The sequence below is a fragment of the Acanthochromis polyacanthus genome, chromosome 3, assembly GCF_021347895.1.
Source record: "Acanthochromis polyacanthus isolate Apoly-LR-REF ecotype Palm Island chromosome 3, KAUST_Apoly_ChrSc, whole genome shotgun sequence".
In the NCBI taxonomy this organism is placed as follows: Eukaryota; Metazoa; Chordata; class Actinopteri; family Pomacentridae; genus Acanthochromis; species Acanthochromis polyacanthus.
Genome location: NC_067115.1, coordinates 42,705,628 through 42,724,822, shown reverse-complemented (window position 1 = coordinate 42,724,822; position 19,195 = coordinate 42,705,628). Strand labels below are relative to the sequence as shown.

The 19,195-nt window shown below is 39.8% G+C and overlaps 2 protein-coding genes across 2 annotated transcripts in view; one reads left to right on the top strand and one right to left on the bottom strand.

Annotated features, from left to right (window-relative positions):
* LOC110972432 (zinc finger protein 391-like) overlaps nt 1-19,195 on the top strand; it is a 240,306-nt gene that overhangs the window by 90,094 nt on the left and 131,017 nt on the right. The gene's annotated exons all lie outside the window — the stretch shown is intronic.
* The window catches only part of LOC110972433 (sucrase-isomaltase, intestinal-like), a 63,117-nt gene that overhangs the window by 43,439 nt on the left and 483 nt on the right, over nt 1-19,195 (bottom strand). Inside the window, 14 exon segments of the mRNA XM_051945875.1 lie at nt 1,887-2,068; nt 5,123-5,230; nt 5,997-6,066; nt 6,068-6,082; nt 6,645-6,698; nt 6,700-6,762; nt 9,984-10,103; nt 10,848-10,979; nt 13,170-13,295; nt 13,410-13,522; nt 14,227-14,326; nt 14,765-14,936; nt 16,688-16,839; nt 17,123-17,232. Coding sequence (XP_051801835.1) covers nt 1,887-2,068; nt 5,123-5,230; nt 5,997-6,066; nt 6,068-6,082; nt 6,645-6,698; nt 6,700-6,762; nt 9,984-10,103; nt 10,848-10,979; nt 13,170-13,295; nt 13,410-13,522; nt 14,227-14,326; nt 14,765-14,936; nt 16,688-16,839; nt 17,123-17,232 — 1,517 coding nt within the window.

Here is a 19,195-nt window from a genome sequence, read left to right as displayed (position 1 = left end):
ATATTTCCACCGGTGTCCTTAATGTTGTTTTATAGGAAACATAAACCTGCGATGCCATTTGAAAAAAGTCGGGAGAACAGGGGGGATGTTGTAGGGGCTTTATTTTTCATTTTATTGCTTCGTTTCTTGGGCGCTGCAGTGATATAGGAAACACTGTCAGAGACAACACGGTCTCACGGGGATTCGTGAAACTGTTACGTAAATTTTTTGTTTCTTTTTCGTGCGCACCAACACGATTTCGTCATGTTTTTCGTGCCGCTCACCACGAAATGTTTTTCGTGTTGCTCACAACGAAACCCGCTGTGGTAATCACAGCTGAAAGTGGTTTATACCAGCGGATTCATGACGATCTAAGCTGTCCATCGGCGTATACTGCTTGTGTGATCGCGTTTGCGGCCGCCGGCCGCCGGACATTCTTGAAATTCCTATGCAAATTGGTAAGTGTACCACCGGGTTATGGTTAGGTTATGGTTAGGTTATGGTTAGGGTTATGGTTAGGGTTATGGTTAGGGACGATGTCATGCAAAATATAGCGTTGGATTCGCCATGGTTTTACATTAAAAATATAATACACACATTCGTTTGAAATACGTTCTGGGTGGCACGAAAAGTCCGCCGTTTAAAATACATTGGTGCGCATTTCGTGGTGAGCGGCACGAAAAACATGACGAAATCGTGTTGGTGCGCACGAAACCGAAACTAAAACTTACGTGACAGTTTCACGAATCCTCGTGAGATCGGGCTGTCAGAGAACAGGGGATGTTGAAGAGTTCATTTGGTGATATTAAGAATAAAATAAAGTATCTCTACATTAATAATGTCAATCCAGGACCTTCACAGAGAAGAAGGAAGTCACATCTCCAGCAGTAGTAAAAAAGAAGAACTGACACCAAAGGTGACAACTGGCCATATATTTGTCTTTTAAAAAGTCTTTTCTTGATGTTGGTTCAATTCAGTCAATATTTACTGGCAGACAGTAGATGTGAGGAGTAATCTTTATTTACATTAATTGCACAATGGAGTGCAAAAAGGAGACTTCAGTCAAAGGCCAGTCCACAGAGACTGCTCGCTTTCTATTGTTTACTACTGGCCACATTTTACAACAGACTCAATGGGAGGGAATCGATCCAAATCCCATTTCTCCTGCTTTCTGTCTCTCTTTGTTTCTGTGTCCGTGTGAGTGTGTGTGTACTAAAGAACCTAAAATATGCTTGACATAGTCCCACCTGGAGTAGTTGGCATCTATAAGACCACCCAATGTGCACAGCTGGAGAAGTGTGTGTGCATGTTTGTGTGTGTCTGTGTGTGTTTGCATGTGCGTTCGACCCCCTGTACTACTGTTTGCGAAATACACACATGCAAGTAAACAGTGCAGAGTGCACTTGGATGTAGCCGTGTATGTGTGTGTGTGTTTTTCCAAGTCTGTTTTTGATATGGTGATGTTCCTGCAAAGAGAACCAGTGTTCTTCCAGACATTTTAATGGATCTCATTCCAGAGACACTTTTTCTTGCCGGCCCCTCTGTCTTAATGCTTATGCTGAACATAGATCTCAATTAGTAGAATCCTCTTTTTAAAAAGGCAAAGGAACCATCCCATTGCCAGAACGATGAAGTGAAATACCGATTCACTGCTGTGACTGGCTCTTGCTAACTTTATCAGACTTTTTTTTACAAGAGCTTCTTGCACCAGATCTACACACTTAGTGATATTTCTGTCTTTTACATGTCAAATATATGATTTAGTTTAACATAGTATATTGGTTCCTTGTAGTTCTGTTAAGCCCTGCTATGGCAGCTAGTTAGCCAAAAAGTTTTTCTTGTCAAACTCATTTACTTCAGACATGATAAGAACAGTATTTGCCCGTCTGTGAAGGTTTGCTACTCACATAGGGAATTCCAAAAAGCCCGAACTCTAACATGCCAGGGATGGCCCATTTTATGTCGTTCCAGTTGGCAGCATTGTCCCCCAGCCAGTGACCTGAATATTTTCCCACACCTGGAAAGGAGGAGCGGGTCAGCAGCAGGCTGCGGCTATTTCCAAATACACGTTGCAGAGCTCTGTGGGATGGAGAGGAGGCAGCAAGAAGAGCGAGAGGTCAATACGATAAAAAGGTCATAGGACAGAACAAAAAGAGAGAGCACAAGGGAGAAACGATATCAAACACACAAACACATGCTGGCAGAGAAGGGGACGATAAAGGAATATTCACAGGGACAGAGTCAGACTTGTAGTGCTTTTCCCACCAAACTGTACATTATTATTTTGTTTGAGGGGAATCGAAGCAGCATTGATTTCCATGACAATATAAAGTCCCGATGATGTTTACAAAATAACACATTTTAATTAGTGGACGGAGGTAGAAAAAGAAGGAGAGTGTAAGAAAGGAGACAAACGAAAGATGAGCCAGCTCCAATACAGGAGCAGTGAGTCAGCAAATCAACTTCAGAGGTTATTTCATGGTCTTAAGTGCAAATGTATGTGCCTGTGTGAGACTATGCATTAGTAGGTATTATGTTTTTCTTTATCACACATTTTGCATACATTTTTGCATTAAATGAGCACGCTGTGTGGTTGTAAGAGGCAATAATGCATCTGAGAAATGACCCACAAAAACAGAAAAGACAGCAGGGAATCTATGCTATAATATATTTTAAAAGACACCATTCTCCCTGTGTAGAATAGTATTAAGGAACCTTGAGGCTACACTAAGAGGAAAAAAAGACATTTAAGGTTTGAGTGGCCTTATGCATTGATTATATTTGCCCCTGAGGTACATCCGAAAGATAGTAAGGATTCAGGACACAGTAGCTACAGAATATTACATTATGTGGCACTGTATTGTTGGATAAGTGGGGAAAATGGACACAGATACGATAAAATCTAATGGGAACCAAGTATCTTCAAAACTTTTTGATAATTTGATTGTCTGGCTAAAGGAGTGTGTTTGCAATTTTTTTTTTAAATTATTTTTTTTGAAGTTCAACATATAAAACAGCATATCTCTGTATTACACGGGTTTAGTTTTACGGGGTGTTTTCCATCAGCTGAAAACCCACCAGTGCAGGTGTGTGCTGCTTTCTAATTGATGCAGTTTCTAAAGCTTCACCATCAGTTCATATTAGGACACTGGCGACTGATATCACTTGTGCCTCGTTTGAAATAACAGGCCGAGAGCTTGGAGACGATAGAAATCCCTATGAAGATAAATGACTGCAGCCTCTATACCTCTGTGACATTTAAGTGGTCTGTGTTTTGTGGAGAACTTATTCAAGTTCCAGGCTTGATTATGCTGTTTTTGCTGTCTCCATTAGATTTGTCTTTGAAGGACAAATGTGATGTGCCTGTATGTATGTGCCTGCTACTCTCATGTTGCTTTGTGCCGGTTTGCTTTGAACTTTAGCCAGACAAGACTTACTTCATTGATTCTTTGTGAATGCAAACCTGTGCATTGCATACTTAGCAGTATCACATCCATCAGCATAACCTGAATATAGGATATGCAAAAGCAAGCATTCCACCTGCGTGCACAATGCACATGGCATGTTTAAACCAAAATGATTTTGTAGGTATAATAGGCCTATTGTAATCAAGCTCTGTGCTTTCAACTCGCTTATTATATCCATGTATTCACAAGTTTCCCTACCTCATCTTATCCTGGGGCAATATAGCTGAAAAAAATATCTTAATAAAAGTTTGATTTTAGCCAATATCAATTATTTTTAATAACCCAATTTTTATTGATGAATTGTCTTTTTTTTTTTTTTACTAAAGAATGACCTATTTTCAATAAAGAATGGCCTAATTTTACTGACCTATTTTTTTGTAAAGAAGATGTTTTATTTTTAATTTAACTACCTAACATTGAATTTAACCACTTTATTTATCAAGGGATGGAGGTAGTAATTTATTTTTTAAAAAGCAAAAAAGAAACCACATAAATAGATTTATTGAAAATATGTGTAAAAGCGGAAAGGAATGATTTTACCTTGATATCCATTGCACAAAGTAAGCAAATAAAATCTACTATGAAGTAAACTGACCTACATGTAACGTCAGTACAATGCAATAAACAAACTGATGTTGAAGAAATTCTTTGTAAAGTGTTTCATAAATGTAAGGATTTGTTCAGGCAATTGAACGTCGCAGTTTTGTAATTTGTTTTCATGTTCAAAATGCATCAAATACATTTAAATGAAAATATCAGGCATTTCATTGAACAGTTGTCCCTTTGTTATTGGTGGTACATATTGCTAATTGTTTTCTTGCCTAGACCCTAACAGTACCTCTGTGATTTTACTAATGTTCACATTGATGTGCCTTTTAACGCTTGTCTACAAATTGGAACCTTAAAGGACTAGTGTGCTTGATTTAGTGGCATTGAACAGTGAGGTTACAAATTGAAACCCTCCGTTCTCAAGCATGTGGGAGAACCCACGTGGGCTGCTTCTTTAAAGTAATAAATAGAAGAGTCCCTCCTCTAAACCAGTGCTTGCTTTGTCTGTTCTGGGTTACTGTAGAAACAACATGACAATCACAGTGGGCTCCATGACAGACAATCTGTTCCCTGAGTAGATGTGAAGGACTCCATTCTAACCTAACAATCTGTAGTTACAGTGATTGTTGCACTGATAAAAACATAATTATGACTGTTTTATTGCATTCCTGATAATAGTCCTTCTATTAGATCTGTACACACTGGTCCTTTAAACTGCTTCAGTGCCAGCTCCTGATGAGAAATTCATTCAAGCACCCTGGGAGCTGGGCTCATTTCAACATATTTCTGCACAGATCACATGGGATCCAACTTTTAGTTGGGTCTGCAGGAGTCACAGGCAATGACTTAGTGGAGGGCATAAGTCACTGCACTGCACTAAACTGACAGATTTCTCTGTTGCACTTTGCATGGTCAGCTCCATAATTCTGTTCCAGGTCCCATTGCTCAATAACCTCTGATTTTACAGCACTTGATGTTGAAGATTGTGTGCGTTACACTGTTAGAGTGCATTTAGAGTTTGCCAATGCCTCATTGCTCTGAAGGGGTGGCAGCAAGTGGGCTCCCACAACACAAGCTGGCCAAACTGCTCCTGTCATTGATTATGGATGCGCTTACTTTTCACTAAGCCAGCACCATAGAGTAGCCATAGAGACTGTGGACATCATAGTGGTTCCCCCAGGCCTGCTTGGCATCCATACACAGAGTCTTACTGTACATCACGTCATCCAGAATTCCTGGGGGAGAGAAAAGATGAAGGAGGTGAAGAGATGGTGCAAGGTGAGACAAGGTATGAAGTGAATACAAAATATGGGTGCAGTGAGGAAAGTGGAGCAATGACGGGATGGAAAGAACGAGAGACATTGATATATACTGCAATCGGAATGGGAACAATGAGGAAATGAGAGAAGGTAGAGTCGATGGAGGAAGAGGATGACTAAGGAGGAGTGCAATAAAAATTGGTGGCATCAAGGGAGCATGCCTTTTCCAGTTATGATCATCCTGTCTGGGACACAGTCCGGAATAAAAGACATGGCAAGAAGAGTCATTTTCAAAATTCTCCACCAGGGACTCACTATTTTAGATGAGTTTTCCTCTTACAGTTGAACTTGCTTTAATGAGCTATTGTTGGATAATTTATCAACATGTGCACAGCATTTAGGCCACAAGCTCCACAGCTATGACAACCTCTGTTTCCTTGTTTACAGTAACATTAGAGTACTCCGTTCAGACTGTCAGAAACTATAGAATTTGTTTTGGAAGCAAGAGCAAACTACCAGTGAGAAAAAGTTGGTGCTTTGTGGTGCTTCTGCCTGCGCTCTCTCCTGCCCCTCCTCCCTAAGTGCTAACAGCTCTTAGGTATGCTGGCAGTTGCAACAGGTAAGGGAGGAAAGGAGATCAGAGAGAGCAAGGAGAGAGGCAGCAGCCAGCCACACGTAAGAGTTGGTATTAAAACTGCATAAGAAACAGCAGATATTTTACACAGAAAATGAGGTGACTTACTTGGGGTGAAAGGAGGGTAGTTGAGGTTGTTATCATCACAGCCCTTAACCGATCCTTTGATAAAATTAGAAAACCTCATTCATGTCCTGCAAAAGCATATGTTGAGCATGAGAATATGTTGGATAAGAACACATCTGTAAGTATAATATTATCATTTTAATAAGTAATTTACAGTTATCTAGGAGATGCTATGGCAGTGTTGTGAATCTAGGATTCTTCCAGTATATGATAACTGCCGATCATTCACATTTTTTTGTGTTTCAAGATAAGGATTAGGAAAGGTATTGCGATAAAGAATGGGAATCTGTGTGTGCTGTAGCAAGAGCTTAAATAATGAGAATCAAACCAAACTTTTCAGCTGTGGAATCATTAAAAGTTCCATCTAAATTTCCGTTCTTTATTTGTGATACATTTGTTTTTTGTTTTTTGTTGCTTCACTGTTCTGTAGTATCTGCTCTGCATATATTCCTGATGTGTAAGAGAAACCACGACATTCAACCCACAGCCAATGGAATTACAAAATACATAGCTCAATGCCCTTATTGTATGCTACTGGATGCAGAATAATGCCCATCTCAGAATTTTAGGTATGAAACTGCTCATCAGTGATGCACACTGTCATTTCAGGTATTTTAAAACTGAACTTACAATCCAGAGGGCATCGTGCTTGATCTCCGTGTAGAGTCTTGGTACTCCATCTATACCACCAGTCGATGCATTTCTGGCTGGTGGTAATCTGGAAAACTACTGTCTCTCCTGGCCACACCTATGAGCGAGAGGATGTAAAAATGCTGTTCAGTTACAAGTACTTTTTATTAACTTAGAATAAAACATTGTATGAACTTTCCCTGCTGACAGTTTTCACATCAGATTTAGTTTCTATGGGACAAAGCCACAAGCTAGTCTAAACAGTAATATACAAGCAAATAACATGCTGAGGCACGACAGGTTGAAATGTTTAGGAGTAGCGAGCCCCAAAAAAAACTGTTTCTATGGAGGTTGTTGGTGAAACAGTTCAGATATGTGGAAATGACATAAAAAAAAGAACAGTGGAGAGATGAAGCAAAGGAGGGGGTAGGATTGATGAAGTAGAGATGGCAAAGGAGAAAGGGGATAAACAGACAGACGAGTTGAGGAAGAAAACAGAGGAGAGAAGAAATCGATAATGCAATAGAAATCTCTAGACGTGACTGTTAGAAGTCGTCCTTAATGACATGTATTGAAAAAAATGATTAATCCACAGAGAAAGGCAGAGATTTTGCGTGTGTGGTGTGTGTGTGTGTGTGTGCATTTCTGTGTGCGCACCCTTTCTGTAGAGCACAGTAGATATTAAATCTCAAGGGTTGCTTCACTTGAGCTATCTTTTACCATTTACTTCCACCGAGAATAACTTTACAACCCGGTTTGTAGCTCACGCTCACGTACACTCATGTGAGCACACACACACACAAACACACACATGCGCTCACACAGAGAGATTTATAGGCAGATGTTTTGGCAAGGTGGTCAGAATCTAAGGTCAGAGCTTATTGATAGTCGCTCGCAGATGCCATCTTTCTTTTTTGAGCCATTCCTTCCTTTAACTCCAGATTTTGTCATCTCCAGCTGCGTACTAATACTGACAAGAGGGTAAACACTTTCAACAATCTTTTGGCATTTGTAGCTGCATATCTCACTCTATCTCTGTTTTTTAACGCTCTTTTGCCTGTCAGTCTGCTATCTATGTCATTACTTGTCTGTCTCTCTTCTCTCCATCCTGTTTCTATCTTTCCCTCTTCTCCAAAATAGTCTTTCTACCTTTGGTTGTGCCTACCCTCCTTTGGTGTGTGTGTGTGTGTGTGTGTGTGTACCTGATAATCTGTCTTTTTGTCTCTTGTCTCTCACTCTGGCTGGCTCCCTGTGTATGTCCCTGTCACTGTGCCACTCAGTAAGACAGCCAGTCTGTCTCCCTGCACATTTCCCTCTAATCTATTATTTCTGTCTGTCTGTCTGCCTGCACCTGCCTTTTTCTCTGCCCATGTTTCTGTCTGTCATCCCTGCCTTTAAACCCACACAGATTTCCCTTCTCTCACCCCGCTGCTTTGTTTACTCCATCGATTTTACCTCTGTGGTCTGAACAGAAATATTCATCTGTGAGTGAAGTCCTGCTATGATTTTACTCACACACTGAATCATATGGGCCACCAGGAAAAAAGCTTTTGTCCTTGTCTTTGGAGGCAATTAGCTGTCTTAAAAGCAGAATAAATACCAGCCTGTCACTGTATCGCCTTTATTACTGATACAGCAGCAGCAAAAGGTCTTTCTGCAAAGACCCCACTGTTTTCATAACCAGGACACATGTATTCATATGGAAATAAACTAGAATCAATTATAATCACACACATGCATGCACAAACATAAAGCACAAAGAACTGTGTATAGCTTTTCATTTAGGATATTCAGAGATGAGCGCACAGATTATGTGTTTTTTTAATCCTCATCTCTCTCTCACACACACACACTTGCACACCTAATCTGTGATGTGGTGATGCAGAACATTTTAAGATTAAACACTAATGTGGAATCAATGCATATGTTTGACCTGCAATGAACGGCATGAAAAAGCGATTAGCAGAGGGACTGGGCTTAATCGTGTGCGTAATCAAAAGCAACACTATAAAAGCATAGGAGCATCGTACTTCATTCCCCACCTCCACTGAGCTTTTAAAACATGTGCTTAGTGGGGAAAGGGATAATAATAATAAAAAATAGAAAAAAAACATCCTGGCACTACTATACTTCCATTATGGAATATTAGTAGGTTTAATGGGGGATGTGAACCAGTAACACATGCACATAGCAAATGGATATATGCATGTTTATGTTGCATGATATTTGTGTCATGTAACTGACTTGCAACACAGTTTGATTTCTGTGGATCATAGGAACTAATGCTGACTAACTTTTTAATGGGTTTATCAGTATGTGTAAGACCCAACTTAATCTCCTCGGGCTCATCATGAGTAAATATATATATACACTATGGAATTAAAAGAATGCTTCATTATTGTTTATGAGGCGAAAGAAGCTCATAGATGGTCATATTTCCTACAGAGTGAGGAGTCTGATTGTGTCAGTTTCAGAAGCAGAATCCATTGGTTGAAACTGCATTCAACAATAAATGAAACTGATTAATTCCAAAGAAGTAATCCTATAGTAAGGTCTGTGTTTGAAACTGCTGGTGTGGCTGAAGTATTTCTATGTGGAGTTCTCACTGTTGTTTGGCTTCCACGCTCCAAACATACATGGCAGGTTAATTAGTAAGACTAAATTGGCCCTTGGTGTGATTGTGAGCATACATGGGAGTCTGTCTCTTTGTGTTAGCCCTGTGATGGGCTGGTCTACGGTATAACCTGCCTCTCGCACAATGTCAGCTGGGATATAGTCCAGACAGGTAAAGCTAATCAATAAATGAATGGATGAATGGAGGACCTTCAGTACGTTGAGCAGGGTAACACTGAGAATGATTACTTTTCTCATTCTTAGGTTGTAGCCTGAGGTTATGAGAACTAATCGAGATGCTACTCAAAAGCATTTCTGTCTTTTTGTACTGCAGATTTTAACTGGGTCATTACAGGGGTTTTTTTTGTTGTTATTTTAGTATTTGAATAACTTTTGGAACTTGATCAGTAAGCATCAGCAGGATCACTGAAATGTTTGAGAGCATCTAGACAAAAAAAAGCAAATCTGAAAATATATTGAACAGGGATAAAATGCTAAAATTGTTATTTTCAAAAGCTTAAACTCTTTTTTTGGGTAGACTTTTGTTTCCCCTTCTGTGCTCTGTGGTTTTATATCTTTACTTTACAATACATGAATGTGTAGCAGTAAATGGTTAACACTTATTGACACTCCAGTTTTAACTGTTCGTCACAAAATTCAAGTTGAGTACTACATGCCTGATTTATTCTCTTATTCAAAACCTTTTGCACACAAAATGTAGCTCACCTCTCCTAACAGAGGAGTTTTCCCATCTGAATAAGTGACCCAAGCACCCGCCGCGGTTCCGCGATCATAGGCCTCATATGCAGTGTTCCCAACCCTCTTGCTGGTGGCTACTGCAGGATCCTGTTAACAAAAGAGTACACTCATAGGAAGAGAGAACTGATGTTTCAAATGAGCTTTTAATCAAGAACAGCATTTTCTCTGGTGCAAATTCTGAAAATATAAAAGACAATTTGTGTTCACGTTTAAGCGACACATCATAACATAAAGTCCATGTCAGCAGTAATACAACGGTAGTTGCTAGAGGTACGGACCCGTACTTTCCATTGCCAATCAGATACGCGAGATCTGGTCACGTGACTCCCGGTAGACGCTGGAGGTACGGACCCGTAGCATCAGTACTACAGGTACAGACCCTAAACCTGACCCTAACACTAACCCTAACCTTTAACCTTTGCTTACCTTTCAACAGTTTGCAGTGGTTAGCAGCTTCTTGACTCGCGAGACTCGCGTATGGGTCCGTATCTGTCTGGCAAATGGAAAGTGCCGTATCCGTAGCCCACAGGCTACGGGTACGGGTCCGTATCTGTAGACACTACCTAATACAACAGCCAATATGTAGTGGTTTTGAACTCTGGGTAAGTATATCATTTGTTGTTGAGAAACACTCTTCATTACAGCTGATATCTATCAATGCGACATTACAGCACCAACGTGTGGCCTGTAGTACAAGATTACAATTCTCGAAACCAAGAAATGCAGTGTAAACTGTCAACAGTATTTTTTGCAGTAGCACTGGGATGTATAACTTCTTTGTTAATGTGTTAAGTACACAAATGGCTTCGGTAACAATGAAGCGCATCTTACCAGGATGAGGATGTATTTCTGTCCTTTCTCACTCAGGTAATCAGCAAACTGAGGCAGCTCAGCGAACTTTACTTTGTCGTAGGTGAAGATTTTCTTGTCCTCCATGTAGTCTATGTCAGTGTACTGAACGTCCTGCGTAGGGAGAAGAAGAAAAAGTCTGTTTAGGGGCCTTGGGCACATGCACAACATATTCATTTTTTGTAGTTCGGGAAAACAAAACAAAAAAATACAATCCACAAATGATCTGTTTCCTCGTCTTGTTTGGGGATGTGCTTTGTACGAATACCGTGATGAGTTTACTCAGAATAGGTTCAATGTCATTAGATATTCAAATCCTAATTGGAAATGTTAAAATGCTGGCATGGCTTCCATCTATTAAAATCACATTTACATCTTGCATGACTTTCATAAATTCCAAATCACTCTTAATACTTCTTACATGCACTCACTCGTGTTTTCGCTTCCCTACAAAACTTAGGGACATCCACTAAAATATCAGTATGACTTGAATGTGTCCTTCTCGCAGTATATTCCCATCTCAGCATAGCTAATAAAAGCACTATTAAACATTTGCAGTTTGAGCCTCACTGAGAAGAAAAAAAATAGCTGCCAGCTTGTCTGTTGACCTGTCTTTGCTGGACTTCTGGAAACTTGATATGAGTGCAAACAACTTTGCTAATGTGCTGCTAAACCTTGGGAGGACAATGGGAATGTGAACACATTCTTCTTCTTTTGCCAGGGTGTGACTTTATGCTTGCTCTGTCTGTCTGTTCCCTGCCAAAATCTACTTCATATCAATGGAACAGATGGTTTGGAAGGCTTTGCCAGATCCTTCCTCTAATGTTAATCAGCTCCAGACATATTAAGGAGAATGTGATAATACCCTTCGTGGTCTATCTGGTGGTTATCAAACATGTCCCTGAGTACAGCAGGAGAGGAAGCAGCTGCATTCTAATGTCTTTGGATATGAAAGAGACATTGGAGATTATTGGAGTGAAATATTGAGATTGGTGGGAAATTTGTTTGTATTTGATCTCAGGATAAGACTGAGTTCAAATCACATCCTTGATTGGTGCTGCTGAGTTGTGCTACAGTTGAAGTGTTTTACAGGAGCGCATGAAGATTAGGAGTTTACCTTGGTAGTTAAAGAAGAAAAAGTACATCAAGCATGAGTGCTACGTATGGGAGGGACTTCTTACAGTTACTACTCACAGCACTGACAAAGATAAGCAGCAAGTCTCTTTCCCCAAGAAAATGTCAACCACAACTGGTATTTATCAAATGTCTCAGAAGCGAAGAGGTGTTGAAGTAGTTTTAACATTCAGATCAGGATGAATGAGATAATGAAAGGAACTCGGTCGATTGATCTTTGATCAGCACTAACATTCGGTGACGCCTGAAAAATAGTGGTCCCGGGATTGAACCTATAGAGCCCAGCAGACTCTCCATTATTTGACAGAAAGCTGGATTATCCCGTCCAAGCGAAAGGACATCCCTATCATTCTGACTGTCTGCCGAACTCCCGCTTCAACCTTCATATCACGTCTCCACAGATAGTGTAGTGGTTAAGGCTCTTGCCTCTGGAACCAAATGGTGGTGCATGAGTGGTTCAAATTTAACAAGGGGTGCACAAGGTGAAGTATCGATTGCCTTCAGTCAACCACCCCCATCCCCTAAAAGCTATACAGCTGTGGCAGCATCTATTAAAAAAAACATCCCCCTTTGTACATGCAATGCACTATCACTACATTTTTTCAGACTGTTGGTCTTTAAAATTCATATTTGTTTGAAGAAAAGAAGAATCCTCTGAAAGCCACCCAGCATTTGATATCTGAGGTCAAATTCAAAGACCTGCTCATGTTTTGTCCTCAATTGGCATTTCCTGCTTTGCAAAAAAAAAAAAAAAAGTCTGTTAAGACAAACCAGTATCAATAAAACCGAGTCATGTGGAGGATGTTGTCATGTGGTTTGTAATTCCATCTAGTTTGATGGGAGTTTATGATACACTTTTTATTGTATTGTACAGCAGTGCAGGCCAATGAGTGACAAAAATGTACGTGTTTAAGGTTTACGATGTAGTTGATATGCTGGTTGTGAAAGTGCAAAACAAATAAGAAAGTTTATGTAACTGAAATTTATCACATCAAAAGAATAATTCTAAAGGCAGGTAAAAGTTGTAAACAAAGTGGTTCCACAGTTTATCTTGAGAATATGAGGCAAAGTCACAGATGCGAGTGGTGGCAGCGGTAGTAATAATAGATGAAATATTGTCACACAGAATTATAAATGAACAGATACAGAATGTGAAGCAAGAAGACCTACATATGGAAGGTTGATAGCACGGTTCCTTTCCACTGTTGCCTTGACCTCAGCCAGGCTGCCGTAGTTCCACCGAGAGAGCTGGAAACCCAGTGACCAGTAGACAGGAATGACCGGCCTGCCAATGAGCTGGACAGCATAGTAGGGCATATTTTTAATGTGAATACAGTGACAAGGCAACTCACAAACCAATTTTGCTCATCAAAAAAACTGTCACACAAATTTTAGAATTTCGAAAATCACCTCAAGGAACTCTGACACCACTTGCTCTGGTGTTTGTCCGAAGACAATATAAAAGTCAAGGACTCCTCCAATAGTCCTGAAGGTCACTGCTGGGGCAGGCTGCAGAGTCACCTCTGGAAGAAAAATGCAGACACTGCAAGCTTAATACAAATATGGTTCTTGACTCTTAATCGTAATGTTAGAATGACCTCTCAAGCTGTTGTGAGTCAGTGTTTTGACACACTTCTTTATCTGTTTTTGTTCTTTGGAGGATTTTTTATTTGGACATTATGTATCCATCAAGACAATCTGTAAAGAAAACCTAAAGCTTTTGTATAAGGAGACTATAGACATGAGCAAGAGAAACATGTCAGTGGATATTCCTATTGCTTTCAGTCATCTCCTTCATGGGATAAAACAGCCATGCAATATTCTATTTGATTTGTCAGCACAATTCTTTGATTGAGGCAACAGTAGATCCATTTGTGTTAGGAGGATGAGGCATAACTGATGGTTCATCTGCCCTTGAACCATTCTGAAAAAGGGTTTCAGTGTTTCAGCTGCTGATGTATGCTTATGTGTGTGGGTTGTGGGAGCGTTACATCGTATGATTCTGTGGTTTCTATTTTTTTTGCATCCATATGGCAGTATATCAGTGCAATTGAATGCAGTGAGTACAACTTCCGCTTCTGTTAAACACACTGCTGCCTTTTCAAAACATGTGCTTTTGACTCTTAATGCACATTCCCGAGGACAATGTGTGCTGAAATATGCATGTGTTTTTGGGTATTCTAGTACCTCCATATACTCTTGCATGTGTGTGTTTGTATATGTTTACCCATGGCGTTGCTGTTCATTAGGAAGACCCCAAATGACCGACCACTGTTGTCCTCCAGACAGAGGAAGAAAGGATAGTGTCCGTAGAGGTTATGTGTTCCCTGCAAGGAAGGTGGAGAAAGATGAGGGGGTATACGGAGGAGATGAGAGAGCCGGGTTCTGCTCGAGGTTTCTTCCCTGTTAAAAGGGTGTTTTCCTGCCACTGTCGCCTTTGGGCTTGCTCTGGGGGTCAGGCATATGGGTTCTGTAAAGCGTCTTGAGACGATTTGACTGTAATTGACGCTATATAAATAAAATTGAATTGAATTGAATGAGAGATGCTGGAGGGGTGAAACTCACTGAAACTAAAGGGGTGACTTCGCTGCTTAATCTGCTTACAAGACATTCAATTAAGAGCCCTTAGAGAGGGAGAATGCACATGTAGGGTGCACATGTAAGCATGCCGCACTAGCAGATACACATAAAATCTAGTCAGGATTCAGCTGACTTGATTTTGTGAGCACAATTTAACCGTGAATGTGTGTGTGTGTCCTCCTTACCCCATTAGGGAAACCATCTCTGGTGAAAATAGGCCAGGTCCTCCAGTTTGTGTCATGGCGATAGTGTTGATGGACATGCTCTCCCAGACCATAAATATTATGGGATGGAAGCTTTGCAGACAGCTGTAGGTACTGGTCTGCAAACACCAGTGGAGCCATTGTAGTGTCAAACCTGAATGCATTGAAAAAGAAAGAGAAAACCAAAAAAAAAACAGATCATCTCTTGGAAAACAGAAGACAGACTGATGTGAGTGAGACCATTGGGATGTAGGAAAATAAAAGGATCAGCAGGTGAGAGAGAAAGAGAGTGAGAGAGAGAGAAAATGTCAGAGACAAAGAAGTAAGAAAGAAAATGAGAGCGAGATGCAGCAAGTGGAGAAGAGAGTGGGAGTGGGAACGAGACAAGGACGTGTGGAGGAGTTGAGTTGTGGAAAGAAAAACCAAGGAGAAGACACACCATCCCATCAAGCTCTAATAAGCATGTTGAGTAGCATTTCTCTAGTCTTTAAAACAAGGCATGCACTTCTAGCTGAAATACTCAGGCTGCTGAAGCTGTGAACAGCTGTCAAAGCATACAAGTAAAGGATGTAAATGTAATAAATATACTATGTTATTGAATAGCCATGATGACAAATACCTCAAAAGTAGTATATACATTAGTGGCTTCCTTCAGTCATATGACGCAGCCTTATGTAATGATGTCAGGGCAAACAAGATGACTGTGAGGGGTTACATGTGCATTTAATGAACGTGTAGTCACAAGTCGATTTTAGTCAAACAGAGTGAGAATGAGTGTCATTACATTACGTTATTATTCTAAGTTATAGCCTTTTTATTGGCCGTGTATGACTCATGTTATTATTGGAAATATTACCAAACAGTACGCACAATACCGCAATAACAGTAATGATAACAGCTGCAAAGCACAAAGTTACTAATTCCAGACTGGCAGATTAGTATAAATGACTTGGTCCTCCAAAGGCTCCGCAGTACCAAATACTACTCATTATCAGACGAAAGGATTATTACCTCTGGAATGTTACAGCGTTCATAGGTTCTTACATTAGATGTCTTGTCTCTTTCACTTAAAGTGACTAAATGCTTATGACAGTTTCTGTCTGGATGTTATTTTTTATGTACCAGCTGTGTGTAAAATAAAACAGGCAGTTGTCTGTAGATCTCAAACCAAATAAATCAGCAGGAACCTTCTACCCACTTTTAATTCACTCTCCTGCTCAGAGATTAATCATTAACACTATGATCACTTTGCAGTTGTTAAAAATAAAAGGGTTAAAGGTACACAGTAACAGGCGCGTCTAACTATAAAGCTAGATTACATAAATCTACAGAAGACAGTTGATAAGCAGCACTACTATCATTTCTGGTATCAATATTATCCTAAAGATACCCATCCCTTGAGTCAATCAAAATGTGAAAAGGAATATTTGACTGGTATTAACCTCCGTTCGTCACATCCTGGCATTATTGCTTACATGTAATTTTTACATCTATCAATATCAATGATTGTAATGGTTTAATCCCTTAAGGTGTTGTTTGTGAGAAAGTTCTTCGGGCCGTCCATCACCATGATGCCACCCTAGGCTCCCTAACTGTGCCCCGAATTGACATGAACATAATTACTTGTTGCCATGGGGAACCAACATGTAACATAGGATGGTGTCACATGTCATTATGTAGCAATAATCCATGATAATGTGATGATGCTGTGCTCAGACTACCTTGGAGGATTTCTGTCATAATTGCATCAAATGAGATACACAGAATCAATGTTAATCTAATGGCAGCTGTCAGTTTTTCAATTCTCTAAGGTGTATTGTAGTTCGTATAAACAACCCTATCTTCTATCCAATACAGACCAGTACATATGAGACACGCACAAACACACAAAGAGCAAGCACTCACAGGACTTTGTTAGTGTCACTCCTTCTCACAGTCAGGCCAAAGGATTCTTTTCTGATGCTCAGTGCATCATTGAGAGGGGTGGTTGGGTTATTGCTGACGGTCCTGACATGCTCATGAGGGACCTCAAACCTCTGGTTGTTGGAATCGTAGATCTGAGGGAAAGGAAATAACCATTCAGGTGGAGACAATGTAGCCTCCTATCTCATGGTAATGTTCGTACTTTGATGTGTACATTGTTATTTTTGTCCTTGTTTTTTTTCTGCATGGTTCTCGTGTTCAATGTCCTTTGATTAAAGAAAATGGTTCTGGAAATTAATTCGACCTAACTAAAACTATCTCTCAATTTCTTCTGTCGTTGTTAATGTGTGGACATGTGTTTACAAGCAAGAGCTGCGTTTAACAGGAAGGAAGCAAGAGACAGTTGTTAGTGTGCACCTTAAAATGGAGTCGGTTGCTTGTCTGCATTTCTGCCTGAAATATTAGTTCTTGTATGTCCCCGCCAAATAAAGAAGGAGAGTTCATTCTCTTCAGTCGAGCAGTCAGTTCTGTAAAATACAACACATGACAAAAGGATTGGTAAAAGTTGTAATGTAGTAAGAGATGTAATTTCTAAGAAATATATTCACTCCAAAAAAGTCTGAAGTGACACAAAAATTATTCAAATATTGTGTGATAATATCAATTCTGTTTCTAGTTGTTATTACTACTTTACTACTTAAATAGACATTTAAAAAACATTTCTAATTATCATTCTAGATAACAGTAGTTTGATCAGCTGTGCACAAGTGGGAAACAAAAATGCATTAGAAAATAAAACAATTAAGCATGAATATATTTCTCTCTACAATAATATCTAAATTACCTAATTCCTTAGTCTGAGCTCTTTATTGAACTCAGTTGAACTGAGATGGGAATCCATTTAAACACAGATGTATTCCCAAGTTTTTCCTTTACCAGTATGATCAAAGGGTACAATATGCTTACTGAGCTTACAGAGTTCTCAGTTGCCTCTGAGGTAAATGTAGGCAATTTGCATAGTAACTGTGAACGATGTCATGGCTGAATGCGTAGAAAAAATATTTGAAGACAATTTAACTTGTGTAGGAAGAAATGCTTTCATTTCATGTATTGGTTAAAGTCCCTCTGCCAACCCCAAATTGCCCAAGACAAATAATTGTTTTTTGATAGTGTTCCTGTCAGTCTAAGCAAAACCAAATGTCAGTATTTTTTCAATTCAACCATCTTTGTCACACACAAAATGCTTTTTTTTCAATAAATGTTTTTATATGTTCCCAATGTGACTGAAAATGTTGTAGTTTAGACTTCATACAGAAAGCACTATGTTTCTCCCTGCTTTTACACAATAACTGAACTCACAAGGCTGTGAGGCCAAGCAGAAAATAGAAAAACCTGCCTGCTGCAAAGTCAGTCATGTTTTCTGATATGCCATTCATGTCATATTTCACAGAAGCCCGTCCCTTCAGGCAAAGTGAGTGGAAAACAGAAAATCTTGTGATGTGAAAAAGGCTGACAGATTGAAGGAGCAGGTAGAATTAGGAAATAAGCTAAATGGAAAGCTAAATATTTTCTTCTGTGGATGAACATGTGAGTTGGGAAGTGGGGTAGACAGGGGAAATTGGAATTTACCATAAGGATTTGAGGACCCCTGTGACACCACTGTGTATCCATGGTTGGTTGGGAAGAAACACCAAGGAGCGCTTTGCTCATTCAGTGGACTCCAGCAGCATCCACGCCGCACACATCCGTCCTGTTCAAGTAGGAAAGGTGATGTTGTTCTCAGTGTCCAAGTTTGTCTTATTGTCATTACAATTACCATAAACATTTCTATTATAATATTTGCCATCTCTCTGATAATCCTTATAACCAGGCTAACTATTATCACCATTATCAATAACCATAATTCAGTTGTGGCTGTACTAAAAGTAATAATTGAGCAGTATATGTTGTTAGAATAACTGCTTTAACTCAGTATCTTTGGAAAAACCTTCTTCACAAACGTTACATTATATTCTATGAGACAATGGTGACTCGTACCTTTGAGGCTCCAGCATCAGGGTAACAGTCTACTCTCTCAGCCACAGGGATCTTGGGACACTGAGGAACAAATGGTTCTGGTGTTGGTTCTGGTTCTGGTTCTGGTGTTGGTTCTGGTTTTGGTGTTGGTTCTGGTGTTGGTTCTGGTTTTGGTGTTGGTTCTGGTGTTGGTTTTGGAGGCTCTAAAAGATAAAATGTTTGATTAAAGCAGAAGAGTTAAATCAGTATTTCAAATTCAAGACAAAGTAACTTCACCACGACACATCAGTATGCCGTCTATTCAGTGGTTTCAGACTTAGGCACATGTGTGCAGTGAAGCAGGAATTGTATGTCATTAAAAGAGCAATTTCTACCCTGTAAAGGGTGGATGAATGGGTCAGTGTGAGATAATTATTTGTTTCCCATTACCCAACGAGGAGTGTTGCTCAACCATAACCAGGTGGTTACATAGCT